This window comes from Piliocolobus tephrosceles, chromosome 5 (assembly GCF_002776525.5).
Source record: "Piliocolobus tephrosceles isolate RC106 chromosome 5, ASM277652v3, whole genome shotgun sequence".
Classification (NCBI taxonomy): domain Eukaryota; kingdom Metazoa; phylum Chordata; class Mammalia; order Primates; family Cercopithecidae; genus Piliocolobus; species Piliocolobus tephrosceles.
Genome location: NC_045438.1, coordinates 31498610 through 31522417, shown reverse-complemented (window position 1 = coordinate 31522417; position 23808 = coordinate 31498610). Strand labels below are relative to the sequence as shown.

General features: G+C 40.7%; 1 protein-coding gene and 3 non-coding genes across 4 annotated transcripts; all 4 read right to left on the bottom strand.

The window, feature by feature from the left end:
• Positions 1-18546: 18546 nt before the first annotated feature.
• RPS12 (ribosomal protein S12) lies at positions 18547-21615 on the bottom strand. Its single transcript, XM_023230697.2, has 6 exons — positions 21448-21615; positions 21281-21331; positions 20978-21094; positions 19547-19649; positions 19047-19148; positions 18547-18631 (listed from the first exon to the last, which is right to left on the bottom strand). The coding sequence occupies exons 2-6, from the start codon at positions 21292-21294 to the stop codon at positions 18569-18571; spliced, it is 399 nt and encodes a 132-aa protein (XP_023086465.1). The 5' UTR covers positions 21295-21331; positions 21448-21615; the 3' UTR covers positions 18547-18568.
• On the bottom strand, positions 18761-18890 carry LOC111555002. The gene has a single exon (XR_002735388.1). It is a non-coding gene; the product is annotated as a small nucleolar RNA SNORA33 (small nucleolar RNA).
• Positions 19236-19311, bottom strand: LOC111554997. The gene has a single exon (XR_002735384.1). It is a non-coding gene; the product is annotated as a small nucleolar RNA SNORD100 (small nucleolar RNA).
• Positions 20691-20763, bottom strand: LOC111555001. Its single transcript, XR_002735387.1, has one exon. It is a non-coding gene; the product is annotated as a small nucleolar RNA SNORD101 (small nucleolar RNA).
• Positions 21616-23808: the final 2193 nt, after the last annotated feature.

Sequence of the window (23808 nt, the reverse complement as noted above, 5' to 3'; positions counted from 1 at the left end):
AGGTATGCAGAAACACAGGGGAAGATCATTCTGTGCAGAGGAGACAGCAAGTGCTGAGGTTCTGAGGCAGGAGTATGGTTGGTACTACCAAAGAATACTAAGGAGGCCAGTGTTGCTAAGTAAAGTGAGGGAAGGAGGAAGGTAGGGGAAAAGATTATAGAGGCAGCAGACAGTCGGATTGTATAGGGCCTGGTAGGCCACTCTAAGGATTCACGCCTTTTACTCGGCGTGAGATGGAGAGCTACTAGAGGATTTGAACAGAGGAGTAAAATGATAAATTTAGGTTTTCAAAAGATTTCTGTGGCTGCTGTTTGGGAGAACAGACTGTCAGGGTCAAAGGTGAAAAGGGGTTAGAAAGCTATTGCAGTTACCCAAGGGAGAGAGATGATAGTGATTTCGACCAGAATGGAAGCAGTAACGGTGGCAAGAAATCATCACATGTTGACTGAATGTTGAAGCAAAACCAACGAGATTTGCTGACAGAGATGACCATGGAGCATAGGAGAAAGAAAGGATGTAAGAATGACTCCAAATTTTTTGGCCTGAGCAATTAAGAAGGTAGAGTTGGTAGGGTGTGGTGGCTCACGCCTGTAACCCCAGCACTTTGGGAGGCCAAGGCAGGTGGATCACCTGAGGTCAGGAGTTAGAGACCAGCCTGGACAACATGGCAAAACCCCATCTCTACTAAAAATACAAAAAAAAAAATTAACTGAGCATGGTGATGTGTACCTGTAATCCCAGCTACTCAGGAGGCTAAGGCAAGAGAATCTCTTGAACCCGGGAGGCGGAGGTTGCAGTGAGCTGAGATAACACCACTGCACTCCAGCCTGAGTGACAGAGCAGGACTCTGTCTCAAAAAAAAAAGAAAAGAAAAGAAAAAGAAGATAGAGTTGTCTTTAGTGTAATAAGGAAGAATTAGGAATAGAGTAAGTTTTTTGAGGAAAGGTCAGAAGTTTGATTAGAGAAGCCTGTTAGACATCCAAGTAGAAATGTCAAGTGAGCAGTTAAGTCCATGCACCTGGAGATCGGGGGGAGGTCTGGAATGGAGATGTAAATTGGGAAGCCCTCCACATACATAAGGATAAAATCACCAAGACAGTGAGTGTGGATAGAAAAAAGAAGAGACCCAGGAAGGAAACCTGAGTTGCAGTATTTAGGACAGAGACAAGGGGGAGGAATTGGTAATGTGACTGAGAAGGAGAAGCAAATGAAGCAGGAATAAAACAGAAGGGTAGAGGATTCTAGAAGGCAAGTAAAGAAAGTCTTTCACAGAGGAAGGAGTGATCAACTGCCAAATGCCACCGAGATGTCAAGAAAGTTAAAAGGCTGAGAATGAACCATTAAATTTAGGAACCTGGAAATAATCAGTGACACTGAGAAGCCAAGTTTCAGGGAAATGTTGACAGCAAATACCTTATTGAAGTGAGTTCAAGATCAACTGGAAGAGGAGCTAACAACGGGGAGAACAGACAACTCTTTTGAGGGGTTTTGCTATAAATAGGAATCAAGAAATGGGGACCGCAGCTTAAGCGAATATAGGATCACATGCTTTGTTTATTTACTCTGTCACCCTCCTTTCACCTCAAATCTCCACCACCTCCCCCTCCCTCATCCTCTTTCTGTAATGAACTTACTTCCTTATTCCACTGAGAGAAAATAAAAACCATCAGAAAATAACATTCCCAAGTTGCTACCTCCATATCTAACCTCCTACCTACATCCTTATACAATGAGAAGAAACAAGTTGGTTTGTTTGTATGCTTTTCTGCAATAATGTTCAGCTGTGCAGTGCAGGAATGGATGAGGAGAAGTGTTGTATGAACCAGGATAGGGGTTTTATTAGGTAAGGATGATGAAGGGTGCTGGAGACAAAGAAAAATAATTTTAAAATTAAAACTGCAATTCTATTCTCTATTACTCCCGCAAGCATAACAACAGTCCTACTATCAAATCCAGGGTCCTACCAGTCCAGTAGGATGGCTCAATCTTGGCAGAGATCCCAAGATGGCAGCGACTGATATTAGCCTTAAAGTATAGAGATACACTCAAAATATGCAGCTTCCTTTGATTATTCATTCTACAACTTTCCTCTATACTTATTCAAATATTTCCCTTTTCAGCACATATCATCTGTTAGAGTAATGTGTTGTCTATTCCATATGTAAAGGAGCTTTTTGTTTTATTTAATTATTCGATGGATTAACCCAAATGGTAATGGGAGACTGTTTTTTCAATCTGTACTATTCATCATCTCTGTCACCGTATTCAATTATCTTGTTTCCAGAATAAAGAGCCCCCATTTTAGCTTAATCATATTTGGCAGTGCAAATAGTATTTGGGATCCCCAACACAGAAAATATGATCATAGATCATTTTAATGTCCTCATTTTAAGTACTTTTGAACAAAATATCTTATTAGCCATTGAGGAAAGCACATAAGAAGTGTGTTCCCTACCTTCGAGAAACTCTTAACCAAAGATGAAACCTATAGGCTAATTTGGGCTGTACAAACGAGGAGCTGGAGAGATAAGAAACGGCAGGCAGAGAAGAACGAAGAGCAAGGAACAAGATTATCTGACCTCACTGCTCAAAGACCTGAATTGTAACTGAAAGAAAACACAAAGGATTCAACATCAAAGAACGTCCAAGGCTGAAGGCCTAGACTTTGGAAATGTTTAATGACATATTTAGACTCGTTTTGTTTCTTAGGTGACAAAAAAAATTCTACATAAATAAAAAATAAAACATTGTGTTAAACACTCAGTAAATAGTGTGCAAAAGTGAGTGTTCTGTTTGGGCAATTCTGTTCAGAGCAGCAACTGCTCTAAGTGGCTAAAACCAATGCGCTTAAGAAGCATGCTATCTCCAGGGGCACAAAGCCACAGCTGAGAGCTGAAGCCAAGAGCAAGGGTCTGAACAGACATTAACACCCATTGGACTGAACAGTTTTCTATAATCTTTCTAAATAATCTTTAGACAAGCTTCTATAGACCCCTTAGGACTGGGACCCTAATAAAGTCCATGGTCTATGAAAGCTATTTATAAAACTTTTCGGAGAAGGTTACACAAATACATTGTCTCAAGCACTGTGTAACTAAAAGTTATAACCTATTCCATAGGGAATATTCGAGTTTTAACAGATCTTAAAACTATCTTTATATAGGGTAGGGTTTTGCAAAGAAAAAGTAATCAAATTGTATTCTTTAAAAATATTATATACATTTAAATTTGCTCTGATAATTCTGTATCATAACAACAACCACTATTTTTTATGTTTGAGACATTGGACAAAAGTACTTTATACATATCATCTCATCCTCACAAAAACATTATAAGACAGGTATTATTATACCTATTTTAGAGAAAAAACATGAGGTTTATATAAGTGAAATGACTTCCCTGTTGTCTCACAATCAGTAACTGGCAAAGCAGGATTCACATTCAAGCTCCCCTGACTATAAAGGCAGTGTACGTTGACCAACCACAAAATGAGAGAGAGAGAGAAAGAGAGAGAGATACAGATATGGATACAGACACAGACATCTTAAAAGCCCTTGCATTCACCTCTCTGAGTTACCACTTTTCAAAGGCCTTAGTATGGACACCGTAAGAACCTCCAATCTGAAGAACCTCCAATCTGATGCTCAGTGGTTGGCCCTCCAAATAGACCAAGACTCTGTCAAATATCACATTTTAAAGCCCTTAGCATGTCAAAGAGGATAAAAATTAGTATCAGTGTCTTTGTTCACAATTACTTAATGAGAAGATGGAACATATTGAAAAAGAAAAGTGAAAAGTGTTTCAAGACCAGTTATGCCCTCCCCACTATTTATGGAGCCCAGGATAAACTTCTGACTGCATTATGATTAAATATCTATGGTTTTCATTTATTCAAACTCACACTCAAGTCATTATTTCTGATATAGAAGCCCTGCCAGTTGACATAAGCTGCCAAGTGGTAGACTAAATTTCAGGTTCACGTTTGGATCTCTGGTGAACCCATAAAAGCTATATTTATGTATGTGATAGACTTGGATTTTAATGGAGAAATGGTTAGCATATTAATAAAATGTTCTGCTTAGTACATACAAGCTAAACTTATACCAACATGGAAAGGTTGCTTTCTCAAAAGAGAAAAAATGCAATCATAGCCTAAAGCAGATTATGTGCAGATATGAGGAAATTAAAGCTCAGACGTTAGTTAAAATGAGCAACAAAAATCCGTATTTTAAAAATAGGGTTTGGCGAAATATCTCCTAAACAAGGCTCCTAAGAATATAGACTTTAAAATGAAGATAAAGGCTGGAATTCAAGTCTCCATTCTTTGAATGGAGACAATTTTTGAATCTTTTCTTTGAATCCTTGAACAATTCTTTGAATCTTTTCTTCCTTAACCAGGGTAAAGGTCAAACATCAGCATCAAGGAAACTTCTATTTAAGCCTTCATTTTCTCTTCTTTTACTTAAAGTTAATAAAATTTTTGATTTTCCAAGTGTTCTTCCAATAGCTGGTTAGATTTCCTGAAGGAAGCTAAGAAAGACTATTACAAATTTTTCACAAACAAAACATAAGTAAATTTATTTACAGATATATAAAAAAAATTCAACAAAATATACCCAGTTTGTATATTACAGATCTGTGCTCCTTAGAAGCTGCGTCCTCAAGAAGCGGTATCAAATTAGATATGAAAAAGGAGCTGAGGCCTGGAGGCCCATGGATTTACCAATCTAATATTTTATCTCCTGCATTCACAGTTGTAAGAGATACTAACAGTTTGGATCAGGTATGTATTTTTTTGACCTGAGACCCAAGTTCCATATTATTATTAATGTATGCTTAGAAATTTGAGAAGAAATAAAGAAGATGAGTGTCTAGTGTTCTTAGAAAATTACTACTCCATAAAAAATAGAGATTAAAAATCCTGCAGCTGTAGAGCCAAGCTCTTTGTTATGTATGCACAGCTTTCTAAATCCCATAAAAATCTCAACATCTGACCCATTTCACTTTTACAAGGGAAGGGGCTGTTACACTGGAAAATATGCGTAAAAATGTGCAGCATTCAGAGGCATTAAACAGTTTTATTTCACATTTGTTTCCTATGTACCCTACATAGGAAACATACATTCCTCTGTTCTATGTGAATTGTAGCACCTGCTGCTAAATCTCTACTCTCCGTCAGCTCCCAGCCTTCTCTTTTCAGAAGGGATTAATTTGAGTGTCTTTTTGAATGCCTGAAGTAATGCTGCCATCTCCTGTTTACTGCACAGAATGTAATGAAATTAACCTCAAAAGGAATGAAAGGTAAAATTGGATAAAACTACAAACCAGAGACTGTTGGTTCTTTTGTAAACTTTCTCTAGCCATAGATTAAAAACCAATCTTATTCAAATTGACAGTGTCATAATAATGTTTTAAATTTCATATGTCTTTAAATAAAAGTTATTCTAAAGAAATGTTGGTCTTTATCTAAACATTAAATTGGTACTTCACCTCATTTTTCAGAATATTGCTCTCCTCATGTTACTTACATTTCAGTCATTTATTTTTTACAACGTAAACATAAAAAAATTTAAACTTTAAAAATAATAACCATATATATTAAGTTTTAATACTAGCTAAAATGTTCTCAGGAAATGGATTTATCACCAACAATCTCAAATTTAGAATACTCACAGAGAGTATGAGGAAGGCAAAAGTTAACCAAAACAATAGAAGTCACTGTCTTATTTTGAAATTTTACCAAAGCAGATACAAATAATACACTAACTAAAAAAAATAAACTTTAAAAAAAATTTTTACCTCCAACTCTTAGAATCTGAAAATATATCCACTAGGAAAGTCCATGTCTTCAAAATACATAGATTTTATTTTGCTCTTATTCTTGCTATAAATCTATTGGGCATTAATGTGATCATATTCTCCAGGTTTCTGTGAATGGGAATAGCATTCTAGTTGAGGATGAGAATCTGTGTCTTAGGCTGACTTGTTAAAGAGATCCTTAAGAGATACTCTCTTTTCCAATTACAAACATCAGCATTCTGCTGACAGGGTCTCAGAAGAAGTGTACTTAACCCAGTATTATATTTAAAAGCCCAATTCCCTTTACAATCAACTATAGGTAGCAACACTCCTCATTTAAAGTTATTATAACCTCTTCTAAAAATTAATTCTTATTTATTTCATGACAAGGCAAAGCAGCTAGCTGTAATCTTTTATAAAATATGCCCTTATCATATACTTCCAGATTGGTTTTCTTCAAATCACTATTTTCTGGACAAATAGCTCCCCTTCCCTTCCCTTTTCTTTAAAGGTGTCTCCTTGGCCCTATTAATTCACCTGTGTTGCTCCCCTACTGAAGGCTTGATAAGACTCAGTGTTGTAAATCCCTCTTTCTGGAGAATTTACCATGCTGAACCACTGTTGTTGGTCTAGATAATATGGAATAAGTAGAGATCAGGAAAATATTGCACAGTTTTTGCACAGCAAAACTCAAAGTGCAGAGCACTGCAAATGAATGACTTATGGAAGACAATGTTTGTACATTTGAATGTTAGCTTTGTATAAACAGTTTTTTTCCAAATCTCTGCATGCCTCTTGTGGAAGCTACCCACCAATTTATAAAATATATTCCTTCAGGGCCAGGCGTGGTGGCTCACACCTGTAATCCCAGCGCTTTGGGAGGCCGAGGCGGGTAGATCACAAGGTCAGGAGATCAAGACCATCCTGGCTAACATGGTGAAACCCTATCTCCACTAAAATACAAAAAACTGGCTGGGCATGGTGGTGTGCACCTGTAGTCCCAGCTACTTAGGAGGCTGAGGCAGGGGAGTCGCTTGAACCCGGGAGGCAGAAGTTGCAGTGAGCCAAGATCATGCCACTGCACTCCAGCCTGATGACAGAGCAAGACTCTGTCTAATAATAATAATAATCCTTCTACATATATTAAATACAAACTATTCTAATATTCAACAAAATGGCAAATCCTATAATCAGTCAGTTTACACAATGTTCAAAGGTTTCTTGGGTCATGTCCTGGAACTTGGGGTTCTATCTTCTCATTTGGAAAATGAAGGAATCACACTAGACCATTTCTCAAGTCTCTTCCATCTTAAAAACTCCAGACTCGGCCAGGCACAGTGGCTCACGCCTGTAATCCTAACACTTTGGGAGACCGAGGCAGGTGGATCACCTGAGGACAGGAGTTCAAAACCAGCCTGATCAACATGGTGAAACCCCATCTTTATTAAAAATACAAAAAAATAAAAAATAAAAATAAAATAACTGGGCATGGTGGCGCAGGCCTGCAGTCCCAGCTACTTGGGAGGCTGAGGCAGAATTGTTTGAACTCAGGAGACAGAGGTTGCAGTGAGCTGAGATTGTGACACTGAACTTCAACTTGGGTGGCAGAGTGAAACTCCGTCTCAAGAAGAAAACAAAAAACAAAAAAACCTCAGACTCCAATTCCAGTATAATCTGCAGTGGAAAAATATTGTTACATCAGGCCTAAATTCTCTAGAGGCAAGAGAAAGTATCTTCTCCAGAAACACAGGAAAGAAAGTAGGAAGGTCATATTTTGGTCTGGTCGTATAATTACTTCTAGAAAATATCAAAACCAATCATTATAATAGAGGCAAGGTGTCTGCTGACACTCAGGAAAATAACTTTTACCATAATTGTCATTAATATTTATTTACCTTCAGTGACAGTATTAAAGAAGATCACTTATGTCATTAGGAAGAATACTTTAATAGTTTGGGTTGTTTGCTTTAATTCCCTAAATTTTGCATCATTTAACAATAAGCTAACTTTGAGAAATGATCATCATAAATATATAAATATACCTTTTTGTTTTATACTAAATGGTTAGTCTTAAATAGACCCTGCATTATGTAAGAGTCCCTCCACCATGGTAGACCCTCTTCAAAAGACTAAAATAAAAAATGAAGTAATTTGGGAATCACCTAAGATAACAAGATGTTATTATAAAATAAATCCCCAATGTTTATTTGCACAATTATTTAACTCTCATTATCAAGTCATTGAAATAGAAATCAAAGAATCTATAGAATTCTGGAATCACAGAACAAGGTTAAAAGGAGCTGGTTTACATGATCATCCACTCAACTCTACAGAGTTTTATTATTATTTACATATTATTTATATGTTGGGGCCAGGTGCAGTGGATCACGCCTGTAATTTCAGCACTTTGAGAGGCCAATGTGGGTGTGTCACCTGAGGTCAGGAGTTTGAGACCAGCCTGGCCAACATGGTGAAACCCTGTCTCTACTAAAAATACAAAAATTAGCTGGGCATGGTGGCTTGTGCCTGTAATCCCAGCTACTCAGAAGGCTGAGGCAGGAGAATCGCTTGAACCTGGGAGGCAGAGGCTGCAGTGGGCTGAGATCACGCCACTGCATTCCAGCCTGGGTGACAGAGCAAGAGTCTATCTCAAAAGAAAAAAGACAAATAAATAAAATAATACACATACATTATTTTTTGGTTGTCTTCCAATTCAGATAAGGCAATATAAATATTATTAAATATATTGCTTTTCTTAAATAGAAGTTTGCATATCTCATCCAAACTAGCTGTTAATTTTCATATTTGAATATCTTAGTAGGAGAATAAAGTGCACAGGTAGAGGAACACTTTATTTGCTGCCTTAAAGATTTTCAGCACAAGTACAAATCCGTGAACTGACAATTAATTATAAGTTCTTTTCACTTCAATAAAATGCTATTTCAATTGAGACTTTCTGTTATCTCCAGAGAAAACAACTACTGAGTTCTATCCAATGCAATGAAAGCAGAATCAGTCAGATAATATTCAGTTTATTTACATTTATTTTTTTTTTTCTGTTTTTTGTTTGTTTGTTTTGTTTTGTTTTTCGAGACAGAGTCTCGCTCTGTCACCAGGCTGAAGTGCACTGGCGCAATCTCGGCTCACTGCATCCTCTGCCTCCCGAGTTCAAGTGATTCTCCTGACTCAGTCTCCCAATTAGCTGGAACTACAGGCGCCTGCCACCAGACCCAGCTAATTTTTATATCTTTAGTAAAGGCGGGGTTTCACCATGTTGGCCAAGATGGTCTTGATCTCTTGACCTCGTGATTCACCCACCTCGGCCTCCCAAAGTGCTGGGATTACAGGCGTGAACCATTGCGCCCGGACTATTTACATTTATTTTCAACTAACAATTGCATCAAGCTGAATTTCCAAAATAAAAAGTGAATGCTGGCATTTTGTTTTCATTTTTTAACTCGAGAAAATCACCAGTGTGGGGCAAAAAAAAAAATGGGAATCCTCTGTACTAATTTATAGTGACCTAAACATTTTTCTCTCCTTCTGTCTCCCTCTCTCTCCATCCTTCCCTCACTTTCTCTGGCTCTTTTTCCCATTGCCTCCTCTCCACCACCACCAAGAAATACTGCTTTTTTTTCTTTCTTTCTTTTTGTGGAGATGGAGTCTCATTCTGTCTCCCAGGCTGCAGTGCAACCTCTGCCTCTCAGTTTCAAGTGATCCTCCCGCCTCAGCCTCCTGAGTAACTGAGATTACAGGCATGCATCCCGTGCCTGGCTAACTTTTGTATTTTTAGTAGAGACAGGGTTTAATCATGCTGGCCAGGCTGCTCTTGAACTCCTAACCTCAGGTGATCTGCCCGCCGCCTCAGCCTCCCAAAGTGCTGGGATTACAGGCATGAGCCACTGCACCCAGCCTAATACTTCTGCTTTTAAAGTATTACCTCCATTTGCTGCAAATAAACTTTGAACATGGACTTTAAAATTGTCTTGTAGCGGGATGTATTAGATTCATTGGCCAGGCAGGTTTCTGGATCATAAAAGGTCGTGTTGTTGCCCATTGCTACGACAGGAGAAACACCTTAGCAGTTTTACTGCAATATAGAAGTTTATTTGAAAACCAGTTCACTTCTTACCTGTTTTATTTTTACTGCAACCCAACACAATAGTGTCAAACCAAAGTAACTGTTAAACTTCATCTGTCCTGTATTCTATACTGAGCACTTCTAGAAGGCAGCAGTGCAACCCAAAATACTTTGAATGAGACTCAGTTCACAAGACAACACAACAACAAAGGTAATATGACAACTTCGCCTTTTATGCCCTGATATGTTACTAAAAATATCGGACAGATTTATTGTGTATCATTTCCTCTTCACATACAACTCTGAATTCTGCTTTTGCACTTTAGCATCGTTCACATTATGTTATCATTTTCATTATTTTGGAGTAAACTTTTCTAGAGTCTTCACATGATAGAAATTTGGAATATAATATTTTGAAATGGATAATTTTATTTCAAAATGCAGCTTGTGAGGAAATGTAGAAAAGGTTTTAATTTATTCTTAAATTATATGTGTATTTCCTCCTGAAAGAGTGGCATAACTGCATCACATTGTGACCCACGTGGGGCTAAGTACCTCCTCCAAGACACAACATGTACCCATTTAGCAAAACATCTGCTGACTCCTAGAATCCATCAAGTTTATCCAGCATCAAATCTACAAGAGAAGGCGGGCTTTTTAATTTGTAGCATTTTGTATGCTAATATTTTATTTTTCCCTTATGTATCTCATATTTATTTATTTTTTTATGTGCATTTTGCTTCTTTTCACCTGGGGGCAGCACTGTGAAATATCACAGACCTTTGACTCAGTATTTCTCTAACGAGCCAACGAGGTACAAACAGGATTTTTATATCCATTTGTAAATTTCAGTTGGGGGTAGTTGAGAGAAGGAAAAATAAAAAGAAAAATACTACATTTGTATAAGGTTTAATTCACATCACTCGTATAATTCTGTGCTGTTGGCATATATCTCAATAAATAAGCTTCAAAAAGAAATTATTGCAATGTAAAAATATTTTCCCTGAATTTACATGCTTTTTACTGTTCCCAGGTCTCACAATGGCTTTTAAACTTATTTTTTCAGCTTAGAGCCATGTACTCCATATTGTGATAGGATATGTTTCTATGCCCTGCTCCCTAGAGTGGAGCTGGAGAGAAAGGAAGTTGAGACAGCTTGGCTCCACACTCGACTCAAAGCAGCCCAACCTGAGAGACTTACTTTCGTTGCCAGAGGAAAAGGAATCTTAAAAAATAGAGGGTGAATAAAGGTTGAGGAGTTTAAGCCTGAAAAAAAAGCCCACAGACAAGTGAAATATCTGAGTGCCTGCCATACCACACACTATCCTAGGCACGGGAGATAAAGGCTCAGAACATAGTTAATGCTCCCATGGAACTACAGTGTGGAGAATTTAATCTCCAAAGCATACCCTTTGCCTTGATCATCCCCAAATTACGCCCATTTTCCAGAATAGGCTTTGTCTGGAAACTTGTTCTTCAGGTAGTTCTAGGCATATTCTCAATATGGCGGAGAAAACATTGAAAATCAACGGTTTAAATTTTTACAATCTCTGATTTTTATTTCATATATATATATTGCAATTGAGCAAAATTAGTAACCTTGGAAGAAAGATAAAAAACAGCCAGTGTCCACTGGTGGTTACAGAATTCTAATTGATATCATTTATAAAACTTCATTAAACTACTTAAAATTACAACTAATTGAAATAATGTTATGTGAGTTAGAAAATGCCAACGTCCTTTAGTATTTAAAAAGTGTAAATGTAAATGGTCTAAGAGCAAGGCTAATTTGGTATTATTATTGTTATTAGAAGCTTTTATTAAACTCAATCCAAATGATGGGTAACAATTTGTAAAAAGCAAATCAATGCAACCAGAAATAGTAAACTAAGCTCAACAATATCCTATAATCTCTATTCCTACAAATAGAATTCTCAAAATCTTCAGAGAATGGGATAAGAGTCTTTTCCTAGGGTGAACCTGCTATAGTCCCTGCTTCTTACCTTGTCTTCCTGTTTTCCACTGACCTGTCCCTCAGCTGGCATCAGTTTCTTACTGCCCTCTGTTGGCTAGGCATGAATTCATTCATTTTAAGCAGTTTTGTTTTTACAACTGAAAGTATAGACAAGTATAAATTCACTTGATTCACAAAACATAAATTTTTAAAAAGATTATTATACTAAAGCCGGGTGTGGTGGCTCACGCCTGTAATCCCAGCACTTTGGGAGGCAGAGGTGGGCAGATCACAAGGTCAGGAGATCAAGACCATCCTGGATAACACAGTGAAACCCCATCTCTACTAAAAAAAACAAAAAAATACAAAAAAATTAGCCGGGCGTGGTGGCGGGCGCCTGTAGTACCAGCTACTCTGGAGGCTGAGGCAGGAGAAAGTTGTGAACCCGGGAGGCGGAGCTTGCAGTGAGCCGAGATGGTGCCACTGCACTCCAGCCTGGGTGACACAGCGAGACTCCATCTCCAAAAAAAAAAACAAAGATTATTATATTAATGGCACTCAAATTAACCCCAAGAATGTACTGTATCATTATTTCATTTCTTTAATTTACAATGTTTTCTTGGCACTTGACCTTCTTTCTCAGTGCCCACTTGGGTTTCTTCCAAGTAAACTTTCCTTTAAAAAATAAAAATAAATAAAAATAAATATTTTACTTCAAAAGCAATACATGTTGATTAGACGAAAAAGAAAACAAGCAAATGGAAAACCTTCCTAGAAACATTAACACCTTGATGTATATCCTTCCAACCTGTCTTCTCTGCCAGCATGTACCTTTATATTCTTTTATTTTTATTTTTTTTATTTTTTTGAGACTGAGTCTCACTCTGTTGCCCCAGGCTGGAGTGCAGTGATGCGATCTTGGCTCACTGCAACCTCTGCCTCCCGGGTTCAAGAGATTCTCCCACCTCAGCCTCCCGAGTAGCTGGGATTACAGGCGCCTGCCACCATGCCTGGCTAATTTTTGTATTTTTGGTAGAGACAGGGTGTCACCATGTTGGCCAGGCTGGTCTCGAACTCCTGACCTCAGGTGATCTGCGCCCACCTTGGCCTCCCAAAGTGTTAGGATTGCAGGCGTGAGCCACCGCACTCTGCCCCTTTATATTCTATATTATTTTAGTATTTCCTTTTTTTTTTTAAGAAAATGCTATCCTATTGTACGTTCAACTACTTTTCAAAAAATGAATATTAACAAATGCCCTTCCATACTGTCCATTTTGGTGGCATCCTAATATCCCACTATGCAAACATACATTTTATTCAATTATCCTCCATCATCAACACAAAGTATTCAGCTCTGTGATGAATATATTCAGCTCTGTGACGAATATACTTATAGCTATGCCTATTCTTTTATTTGAAATTGGCCTAATAAATGTTTTCTAAACTAAAGCATTCTGAATTGATGCTTTACAATTTTTTCTCTCCCTGGCCGGGCACAGTGGCTCACACCTGTAATCCCAGCACTTTGGGAGGCCGAGGCAGGCAGATCACGAGGTCAGGAGTTTGAGACCAGCCTGGCCAATATAGTGAAACCCCGTCTCCACTAACAATACAAAAATTAGCCCGGCAGGGTGGCACGCGCCTCTAGTCCCAGTTACTCGGGAAGCTGAAGCAGAAGAATCACTTGAACCCGGGAGGCAGAGGCTATAGTGAGCCGAGATTGTGCCACTGCACTCCAACCTGGGCAACAGAGCAAGGCTCTATCTTAAAAAAACAAAAAACAAAATAAACAAAAACAAAGTATTTTTTCTCTCCCTTTATCATCAAAAAGTGAAAGGCAAATAGAACCTCACTGATTGGTAGGGCCTCAGGAGGATCACCAGGGTCTCTATCTTCACAATCTTTGTCGTTCAGTTTGCTTAATTCACATTTTAAAAAACAAACTCAAACGAGATAGAAAAACACAACAAAAAGACACTTTTGTCTCTTCTCTGGCACATTTCCTTCCAAAAACTAAGGTACTGTGGAAGCCGAATTAACAGTATGGTGATGAAGACCGTCACTGAACATTTAGCGGGGGGCGGGGGGGGGGGGGGGGGAAGAAAGGAAGAAGAAAGAGGGGGGGGGGGAAAAGGGGATCAAAAATACTCTGTAGGAATATTTCACCAAGTAGGAAAGAGCTTAGAAAACTGCCCATCAACATAGAGGAAGAATCCTTAGAAGATTCATCCTCCACCCTGATTTGTAAAGCCAGATTTGAATACAATTTACTAACAGACTAAGATTACGATCTGTAAACTCTGGGATAAAAGCTGGCTGAAGGCCGGGCGCGGTGGCTCAAGCCTGTAATCCCAGCACTTTGGGAGGCCGAGACGGGTGGATCACGAGGTCAGGAGATCGAGACCATCCTGGCCTACACAGTGAAACCCCGTCTCTACTAAAAAATACAAAAAACTAGTCGGGCGAGATGGCGGGCGCCTGTAGTCCCAGCTACTCGGGAGGCTGAGGTAGGAGAATGGCGTAAACCCGGGAGGCAGAGCTTGCAGTGAGCCGAGATTGCGCCACTGCACTCCAGCCTGGGTGACAGAGCGACACTCCGTCTCAAAAAAAAAAAAAAAAAGCTGGCTGAAACATCTCACTTGTGATAAAGCAATTTGAATTGAGATGTACTGTTATATTTGAAGTGTCAAACCATGTTTTCAAAAAAGAACTCATGATTTCTTTTTGCCTGGGATCGGCTTGGTCCCAATCCTTCTGAACATTCTGCTGTGTCAATACTTCTATATCCCAAGCCACCAGCAGTGAGTCAGACTGGTGCCCTGAGTGAGTCTTGTGGCCTCTCCCCAGATCACCTCCTTAACCACGCCATCTCTTTTACTCTTGCTGGGACTTACTGCTGAAGTTGTTCTAGCACATGGACTGACCTTTCTGAAAATGCCTAGCTTGGGAAGACAATGCTGTCCCCTTCTCTGCCATCAGCCTGTCCCATCCTTGTCCTGGAGTGGTGATGGCTGCGACCTTATTCCCTGACTAGTCTCTTCCTTCTCAGTGGCTCTCAGGAGTACTTGTGCTTAACATAGTCCTTTAGCACAACTCTTTAAATAACGAACTCATTTAAAAAAAAGAAATTCAACTTTGGGAGGCCAAGACGGGCGGGTCACGAGGTCAGGAGATCGAGACCATCCTAGCTAACACGGTGAAACCACGTCTCTACTAAAAAATATTTAAAAAAAAAACTAGCCGGGCGAGGTGGCGGGCGCCTGTAGTCCCAGCTACTAGGGAAGCTGAGGCAGGAGAATGGCGTAAACACGGGAGGCGGAGCTTGCAGTGAACTGAGATCCGCCACTGCACTCCAGCCTGGGCGACAGAGCGAGACTCCATCTCAAAAAAAAAAAAAAAGAAATTCAAACTCCCTTAAGGGCTAGATTAATCCTCAGTTAAGACTAGTAGATGTTTCCACACTTTCCTAGGGTTTATAAGCCCTGTGTAATGCTTCTGTTGCCTCAACAATCCAGTTAAAGACTGACAATACTTGTAAAACAACAGCAGTCTAATACAGGGTTTTTACAATCTTTGTTCTTTTTTTTTTTTTTTTTTTTTTTGAGATGGAGTCTCGCCCTGTTGCCCAGGCTGGAATGCAATGTCACAATCTTGGCTCACTGCAACCTCCACCTGCCGAGGTTCAAATGATTCCCCTACATCAGCCTCCCGTGTAGCTGGGATTACAGGTACCTGCCACCACGCCCAGCTATTTTTCGTATTTTTAGTAGAGACGGGGTTTCACCCTGTTGGCCAGGCTGGTCTCAAACTCCTGACTGTGTGATCAGCCTGTCTCAGCCTTCCAAAGTGCTGGGATTAAGGCATGAGCCACCGCACCCCACCTTTCATTTTTTAAAGCATTTAAAGTGATTTATCAGAAATACATAGAATACACTTTAATAAAATCAGAATGAAGCAAAAATAAAAATAAAGAATAGAAAGAAAATGGAGTTTTCCATTTGGAGGCTCTTACAGCCAAAGTACACAGGGAGTCACAAGTCTCATTGTCCATATGTGCAAGAAAACATCAAGTGCTTGGCTCAAACAGCTCTCCTTTTGGGTTCATGAGAAATGTCCTCAACAAGATTCTGAGCACACACAGCAACTGGTTTCATAAAACTATTTTCCCACATAAAACAATGAACATATCTGCTTCTGTACTGGCAGTTTTGCTTTAATGGGCTCCCCAGTGATCCCATATAAGCTACACAGGCAAATCACACTCTGAAGCTGACATTACATTTGCACTCAGTTTTGAAGAATGAGTAGGAGATATCCAGATGGAGAAAAGTAGAGGTACTTCAAACAAACCAAAGTTATGAAGAGATGGGCATGATCACTTTTCAGTAACTACAACTCAGAAGTCTGGATGAGTAACTGGAGTGGACTCATGTCTTGAAAATCATCTGGATGAGACTGACACTAGTAAGACCTTTACAGTGCAGGTAGGAGTTGAGGGTGCCAAGGCCTTTGGCATGGGAAGGTGGTAGGTAGTAACAAGTGATAATGAATGCAGTCTGATACATGCCACATGGTCAGCTTTCCTTCCCTCTAACAAAAACATGTTAGTGATGACAAAGTTCACTTCAAGGCATGCAAAATTTGAAGAGTAAGTGGGTGTTCCTGGGGAAATTGTCTGGTACAGCTGAGAGTGGATCCAAGAAAACAAAATAGACTTGGGAAACAGGGGAAGCTGTGGGAATGGGAGAATGTCCCAGGAAGGCTGCAGAGTAGCAAACTGATGCTCACCTGAACTCTGGAAACTATTACAATTGAAAGCACAGGCAGGAGAGAAAGAACTGAAATGTAACGGTCAAAATGCCAACAGCACTTAAAACAAAATCCTGGAGGTCAGGAAACAGCTGTGATTGAGCCACTGCATTTGACCAGAGACTGCTGGCAAGCACACAAGCAGTCTCCGGTGAGGACAACAGCCAGAAAACAGACAAAAGTCTGAGGACGGAGACGTTTCAATGACTTGGAGGAGCAAACACAGAGCAACAATAAGGGAAAATGCAGAGTTAAGGTTAGATTTTAGGCCAGGTACGGTGGCTCATACCTGTAATCCCAGCACTTTGAGAGGCCAATCCAACACCTGAGATCAGGAGTTACAGACTAGCCTGGCCAACAGAGTGAAACCCTGTCTCTACTAAAAATACAAAAATTAGCTGGGCATGGTGGCACGCACCTGTAATCCCAGCTACTCTGGAGGCAGAGGTTGCAATGGGCCAAGATTGCGCCACTGCACTCCAGCCTGGGTGACATAGGGAGACTCCGTTTCAAGAAAAACAAAACAAAAATAAACCTTGGGATTAACATTCCTTCTGACTTTGGTGTTTTGCAGCTGAGGTGACAGTGGACATGGAAATACAACAACAAATAATCTGAGCCCGGACAATGTGGTGAAACCCCATCTCTACCAAAAAAACCACACATGTAAGACACTTCACCTGCTTTCCATTCCAATTGAACATACGTAACAGCCCTAACAGTGCCATATATGCAACAGGCACTCAAAAATGTCAACAAAGATTGGTGATACATGGAAACTAGAATTCAAAGTGGACTTTTCTCAGAAAGCCAGAGTACATAAAGTTGACAATTTCAATATTAACACATATTTCCAGGTTACACACACTTCAGAGAAAGTATCTCGGAGCTCCTTGCTTTCCATGAGGCCACTCAATGTCACCACCATGCTAAGGTCAACCAGCTTTAGCTGTAACTACCAAACCAACCAGTATGGGAGACCCTACTCTGATTCCCAATTAAGGCCTTCAGCCTGTTTATGTGTAAGATTCAAAGAAAAACGTTGGTATAGTTTTCAAAACCAAGACTGAGAAAGTACATGGCCTCACATTCTTTTAACAGTACATTTATCCAAGTTTGAAATACACCGAACACCAGCCATGGCTTCTTTCACTGTGGAGATTCCTAGAGACTGGGGTGCATTCAAGCCCCTCTCACTACTGCACAAAACAGAGGCCAGGCATGGTGGCTCATACTTGTAATCCCAGCACTTTGAGAGGCCAAAACACCTGGTGGATCACCTGCGGTTCCAGACCATCCTGGCCAGTATGGTGAAACCCCATCTCTACTAAAAAATACAAAAAATTGCCAGGCATCTACAGTCCCAACTGCTTGGGAGACTGAGGGATGAGAATCACTTGAACCCAGAAGAGGCTGCAGTGAGCCAAGATTGCACTACTGCACGCACTCCAGCCTGGGCAGCAAGAATGAAACTCCATCTCAAAAAGTCAAAGGAATGTCCACAAGCATTCCTGGACATCACAGATACGTCCTACAGGCAAGATTTGATCCTGGTCCAACTGTGTACTTTCTACTAACCTGCCCAGTATGTCTACTCATTGTCCTTTCATAGACTTTAATCTATTAAAAACACACAGCCTCTCTCCAGATTCTAGACTAGTCTAGTGAGGGATAAATGCCCATAGCTAAGTAACCCTGGCCATCACCAATACTGCATGGCAGACCTCTCTTTGCTAGGGCTGTCCAGGTTTGAATCGCCACACGATGAAGTCATTGGTTGGGGAGAAGACTTTGAGAGCATGTTTCCAGTTCATCTGTAGTAATCACTTTGCGAAGATTACATTTTACTTTGCTAACGGGGACCTTATTTTACTGCCCCAAATAAAAAGCCAGACATGAGGAATGTGAGCCAAAGATTTATTTATTCATTTCTTGCATTTGAAGTACTCTTCGATAACATCCTTAGCCTGAGACTCCTTTCCATAGTCCTTAAAAAAAAAAAAATCACATGCCGTTTCTTGTTAACATTTAGGAATTTCACCGTTATTATTATCAACTACAGTGGAGCTTCAACAATTAGCTATGTCTTATAAAAAAAGGTTCTCATCACTAAGATTTGTTATAGCCACTTTCAGGGACCTTAACGACTTCAACATCCTTAAGGCTCGTAACATGGCTTTACTATTGCCAGTTTTTAAAGTATGTCTGCACAAACACAATCAGGTAAGCAGATTCATTGGCTGGCTTGTAAATTACAGCTTTTATTTTTTTCCTGAAATGCAGAAAATACTTTAAACCTGTTGAATCAGTTTTTTCCTTTTTTAAGATCCTCAACTTAATTTCAATACAAGGTGTTATGATTACCCAGCACAACCTTCATCCCTAAAATAAATGGTGACTTACCTTAACTACTACACAACTGCAACCAACCACTTTACGGGGTTTCCCCTCTCTGTCAATTTTACAGAGGCCTACCCATTCTCCTAGTTTCTTGTTGTCATCAACCTATTGGGAGAAAATTAAACAATAACAACAAAAAAATCACATTAATAGACATTAACACTACTAAAAATAAATTCAACCCAAAAGGTGGCTGTAGTCAGAAGGGTGACATGGCAGTTTCCTCACGGCAGTTCAGTAGAGGGAGCCAGTTGTCATCATGTACAGCACAAAGATCACCTACAAGCCTACTAATCTTTGTTGTATACCAACGTCAAAATTAGCATTCAATTCTGCAGGTATAAAATGCTTCTGCCTACAATCATCTTTAAAATGGCTGACAATATCAGGTGCACATAATGTTTACACCTGCACAAAATGAAGAGCTTGAGACTACACAAAATTTACCCGGGTATACAAGCATCACTGAACATTAGTCCCAACACAATCCTTAGCAGCCTTACCTTAATTAGGTTGATCTGGTGTTCAGCACAAAGGGCCTCCACCAACTTGACATACATAGGCTCATCACAGTTGGATGCAAGCACACAAAGATGGGCTTGGCGCCTGAAATTCAAAAATTACAATGAAAATAAAGCTAAAACTCAGATCCAAATCCATCATTCTTGCATTTTAGGAGTTATCTTTGCACTAACACTTGCAAAACATAAGCAGCAAATCTATTTAACATATAAATGTGTACAAAATTGCCTGAGTCTGAAGAACCTGTCTAGGGAGCATATACATCTTCAATTAACCTACAACTGGTCTTCAGTAAAACCTCCTTCCCTGACACACTGAATTGGTATAAAGGCATTTTTAAAACTTGTGGCCAAATCCCAACCATAATGGCTTTCTTGTAAGCCAGCTTCATATTATCTTTAGAAACATGTGAAAGGCCAGGCGCCGAGGCTCACTTCCACAATCTCAGCACTTTGGGAACACAAGGGGGGGCAGATCACCTGCGGTCAGGAGTTCCAGACCAGCCAGAGACCAACATGGTGAAACCTCATTTCTACTGAAAGTACAAAAACTAGCTGGGCATGGTGGCGCGTGCCTGTAATTCCAATAATTGCTTCAACCTGGTAGGTAGAGGTTGCAATAAGATCGCGCCACTGCACTCCAGCCTGAGCAACAGAGCTTCTGTCTCAAAAAAAAGAAAAAAAGCTGTGGCATTAATGGAACAGTTATGAAATGCCTTGCAATACTGCCGAAGTAGAAATAATACAGAAGATTCATATTAGAACCTACTAAATACATTAAACAATAATGCCGTTTCCATCGGATTCAACTGGCTAGATTACACCAAAACGAACTGAACTTGTCCTGTAAAACCTTAAAACTGCATTTAAATTCAGCTCGAGTAAGTTGTCAATGCAACCACCATAAAAAACACATTACTCGATACATTCAAAATACATCAATCAATCTCCCAAATTCAAATAAATCACAGATATTCCTACACCTAGGACCAAATGCTTCTGAAACCTGAGTTTGAAATTCCATTAATGTAATGCTTGTTTTGCAAACTGCCAAACGTAATGTGGCTCTCCAATCTCATCTCTCCGCCTAAGTATAAAACTGACTGACTAGCCCCACAATCTACAGGTTTGTCAGACTCTTACATTTCACTCATAAAAGGAGTGAAGGGGTATCCGACAATTTAAGTCATCATTCAAACACTGTAGTTTTGAGTGCTTATCCCCATTCCAACAGCAACCCACACTTAAGTGGGCTTTATAGATCTAAGTTCTGATACCTTTTCCTAGGTTTCCTGTAGGACGGATGCCATTCAGAACTTTTGCGCTAACACCATGAACTCCACGCCTTCTTCCCTTGGGTGGCAGTTTTGTTCCGGTTGCAAGAACCCACAGTATTGAGACTGATACACGTACTTGTCTAAGGCTTTGGCAGCTTCGCGAATTCCACGTGCTAGGCCATCGTGGATGAGGGCGGTTTTCAGCACCTCTTGTAAAGCAGTATTAACGTCCATTACACCTCCAGCAGCAATGCTGAAACACATCAGAACCATCAGTTAATATCCTCACACCACATTAAGAACTTGCACTCAGAAAAGGCCTAAGTGTACAAGAGACGCGCTTACGGCGACCCGTTTGACCCAGTCCTGCTCCGCCAGCTCTAGGCCCACGCCTCAGCCGAACCCCGACCCCAACTCCAAACCCGGCCCCTGGGCTCACCCTTCCTCGGCCATGGCGGTGGGTTACGGGTGAAGCGGAATCTCGAACGCACTGAAAAACAAAAGCATTGACCTGCTAAAGAACCAGATACTCGTAACCAATCCCTGTAAAAACACAACGAGCCACGAATCACAACCAATACACCCCTGCCGCCTCGCAAAACTTACCCGAAGCCTCCGCCTCCGCGCGACTCCGCGGCGGCAGGGAAAGAGGCCTCATCAGCCCGCATGGCGGTATTTAAGGGTTTTTCAGGCCCCCTGTGCGCATGTGCACTCCCACCCTCGAAAGAGGTGGCTCCCGCGGTGCCGGGCCTGGGGACTTTCTGTTTCCGGATTTAGGCGGTTCTGAGGCAAGAGTACTGCGAGTTTTCTGTCTCTGCCAGGCCAGTCCTTGGCGAGTGCAACAGGCACTACGTGGGCAGCTTCGCGTTGTCCTTCTTTGAGGGGGCGTGGCTCACCGAGGCCCAGGGAACTCATTCTACGGAGCGCGACAGGAGACAAACAAGTTGGTCCGCGTGGTCTTTAAGGCACCTGGAGCCTTGTATCCCGCCCAGCGCCAGTTTTAACCCTTTCCACACCACGTTCTACTTTCCCCTCTCTTCCACAAGACCCAGTCTTCCCAGGCAGCGCATTTTGTTCCTTCGCTGCTAAGTCACCCTGAGAGACCCCCATGATTGTGTCGTTGTGGGTGTGATCCTCATCTTTGTCTTCATGAAACGAGAGCCAACACGCTTTCACTATTCCAGGCTGGAGTGCAATGGCGCGATCTCGGCTCACTGCAACCTCCGGCTCCCAGTTTCAAGCGATTCTTCTGCCTCAGCCTCCCGAGTAGCCGGGATTACAGGCGCCTGCCACCACGCCTGGCTAATTTTTTGTATTTTTAGTAAAGACGGGATTTCACCATGTCGGCCAGGCTGGTCTCGAACTCCTGACCTCAGGTGATCCTCCTGCCTCGGCCTCCCAAAGTGCTGGGATTACAAGCGTGAGCCACTGCCCCCGGCTGCTTTCACTATTTCTAAGCACTTTCCCTGCGGTGTGTTGGTAAAGGGAGACCCTGCAGCCAGGGGGTCAATTCTAGTTTCTAAATATAGGGGGAGTCGCTTCTGAACGAAGTTTGTTCTGCTTTGTTTGGTTTTTAAGGATGGATTGTGCTCGGAATACACAGTCCCGCGCAAATCAGAATTCCTCAGGTGCATTTTCAACACCTACAGTGTACCTGACGCAGGGCCAGGACTATAGACATGAAATATCCAGGCTTTGAGGAATCCATTTTCTTACGGGAAGCAACATTTTAAATTTGGAAGTGATTGACCATTCCCCAGTCCCCACTTCCAAAGCAAACGCACGAAACACTACTGAATATGATCAATACTGCCTTTGTGTTGAATTTCCTCTCCTGAGTAGTCAGCCGCCAATCCAGTGAGCAATTATTAGGCGCTTGGCACGTGCCAGCGCTGTGAATCCAGTGAACCGATACTGTTAGACTGGTGAGTGCAGCGAAAAAAACAAAACTGGATAACGCGGTAAGAGCGCCAGGGAGTTCACCAGGACAGAGACCTGCTGTAATGTTAATAAACTGATAGAGTTCAGTTTTAGATTTTCCGCTGGTTTCAGTTTCATTTTTAAAGCGTTCAAGCTGCTTCTCTGTCAGTAACTCATGCAAATGTTTCTTGAGCTTTTGATTAAAAAAAAGAAAACGCGGAATTTATAAAGATAAGGATTCATTCCTGCTGCCCTGGTTTGTTTGTGGTGGGATTAAGATTTGAGACAAAGATCAGAATACCTCAGGGCCACAGAGATACAAAGTGACAGGGGGTTAGGGAGTGGCAGATGGTGTGGAAAGGTAAAAAGAGGACCTCAGGCTTCTGGCAGCAAAACAAAAACTAAGGGATTCCAAATCGGCGAGCATGGAAGGAGAGGACAGGGTATTCTAAATGGATGGAAGTGTAGGGGCAAAGGCATGAAGGCCTTCTTGCCTTTTTTGGAGGCTATAGTTAACACGTTTGTATTTTTTAAGGAGAATGTGGCAAATAATCTTTCAGCATATTTCTCATTATCTAAAGATAGTAAAGTTAATATGCTAAGCATATTAGATTCCTTCCCCAAAAAAGTTTTTAAGGAAGAAGAGGGAATTTGGGAAACCTAAGAGTGAAAACAATCGCTGGCAAATAGCATATTTATGGGGGGGAAATGATCAGGTGCCTTGTTAGCTAAGGCAGTTGTTCCCAGTACCAACCAACTCAGACTTGGTCTCTATCTTTTAGCAGCTGCTAATCTGTTCTGTTGACTCAGACATCGTGGATCTCTGCTTTAATATTTCACTGCACTAAATGTCCTTTCACACAAACCTCCCTCCTTAGACCTGGAGCTACATTTTTTTAAAGTCCTACTTATAAAACCAGCTCTAACCCCCAAAATGAAGTCAAAGGGCACACTGGTGATACAGGGGTTCTTTAATATAGATTTTCCTAGTTCACTTGTGTTTTTTCTTTTTCTTTCTTTTTTTTTTTTTTTTTTTTTTTTTTTTTT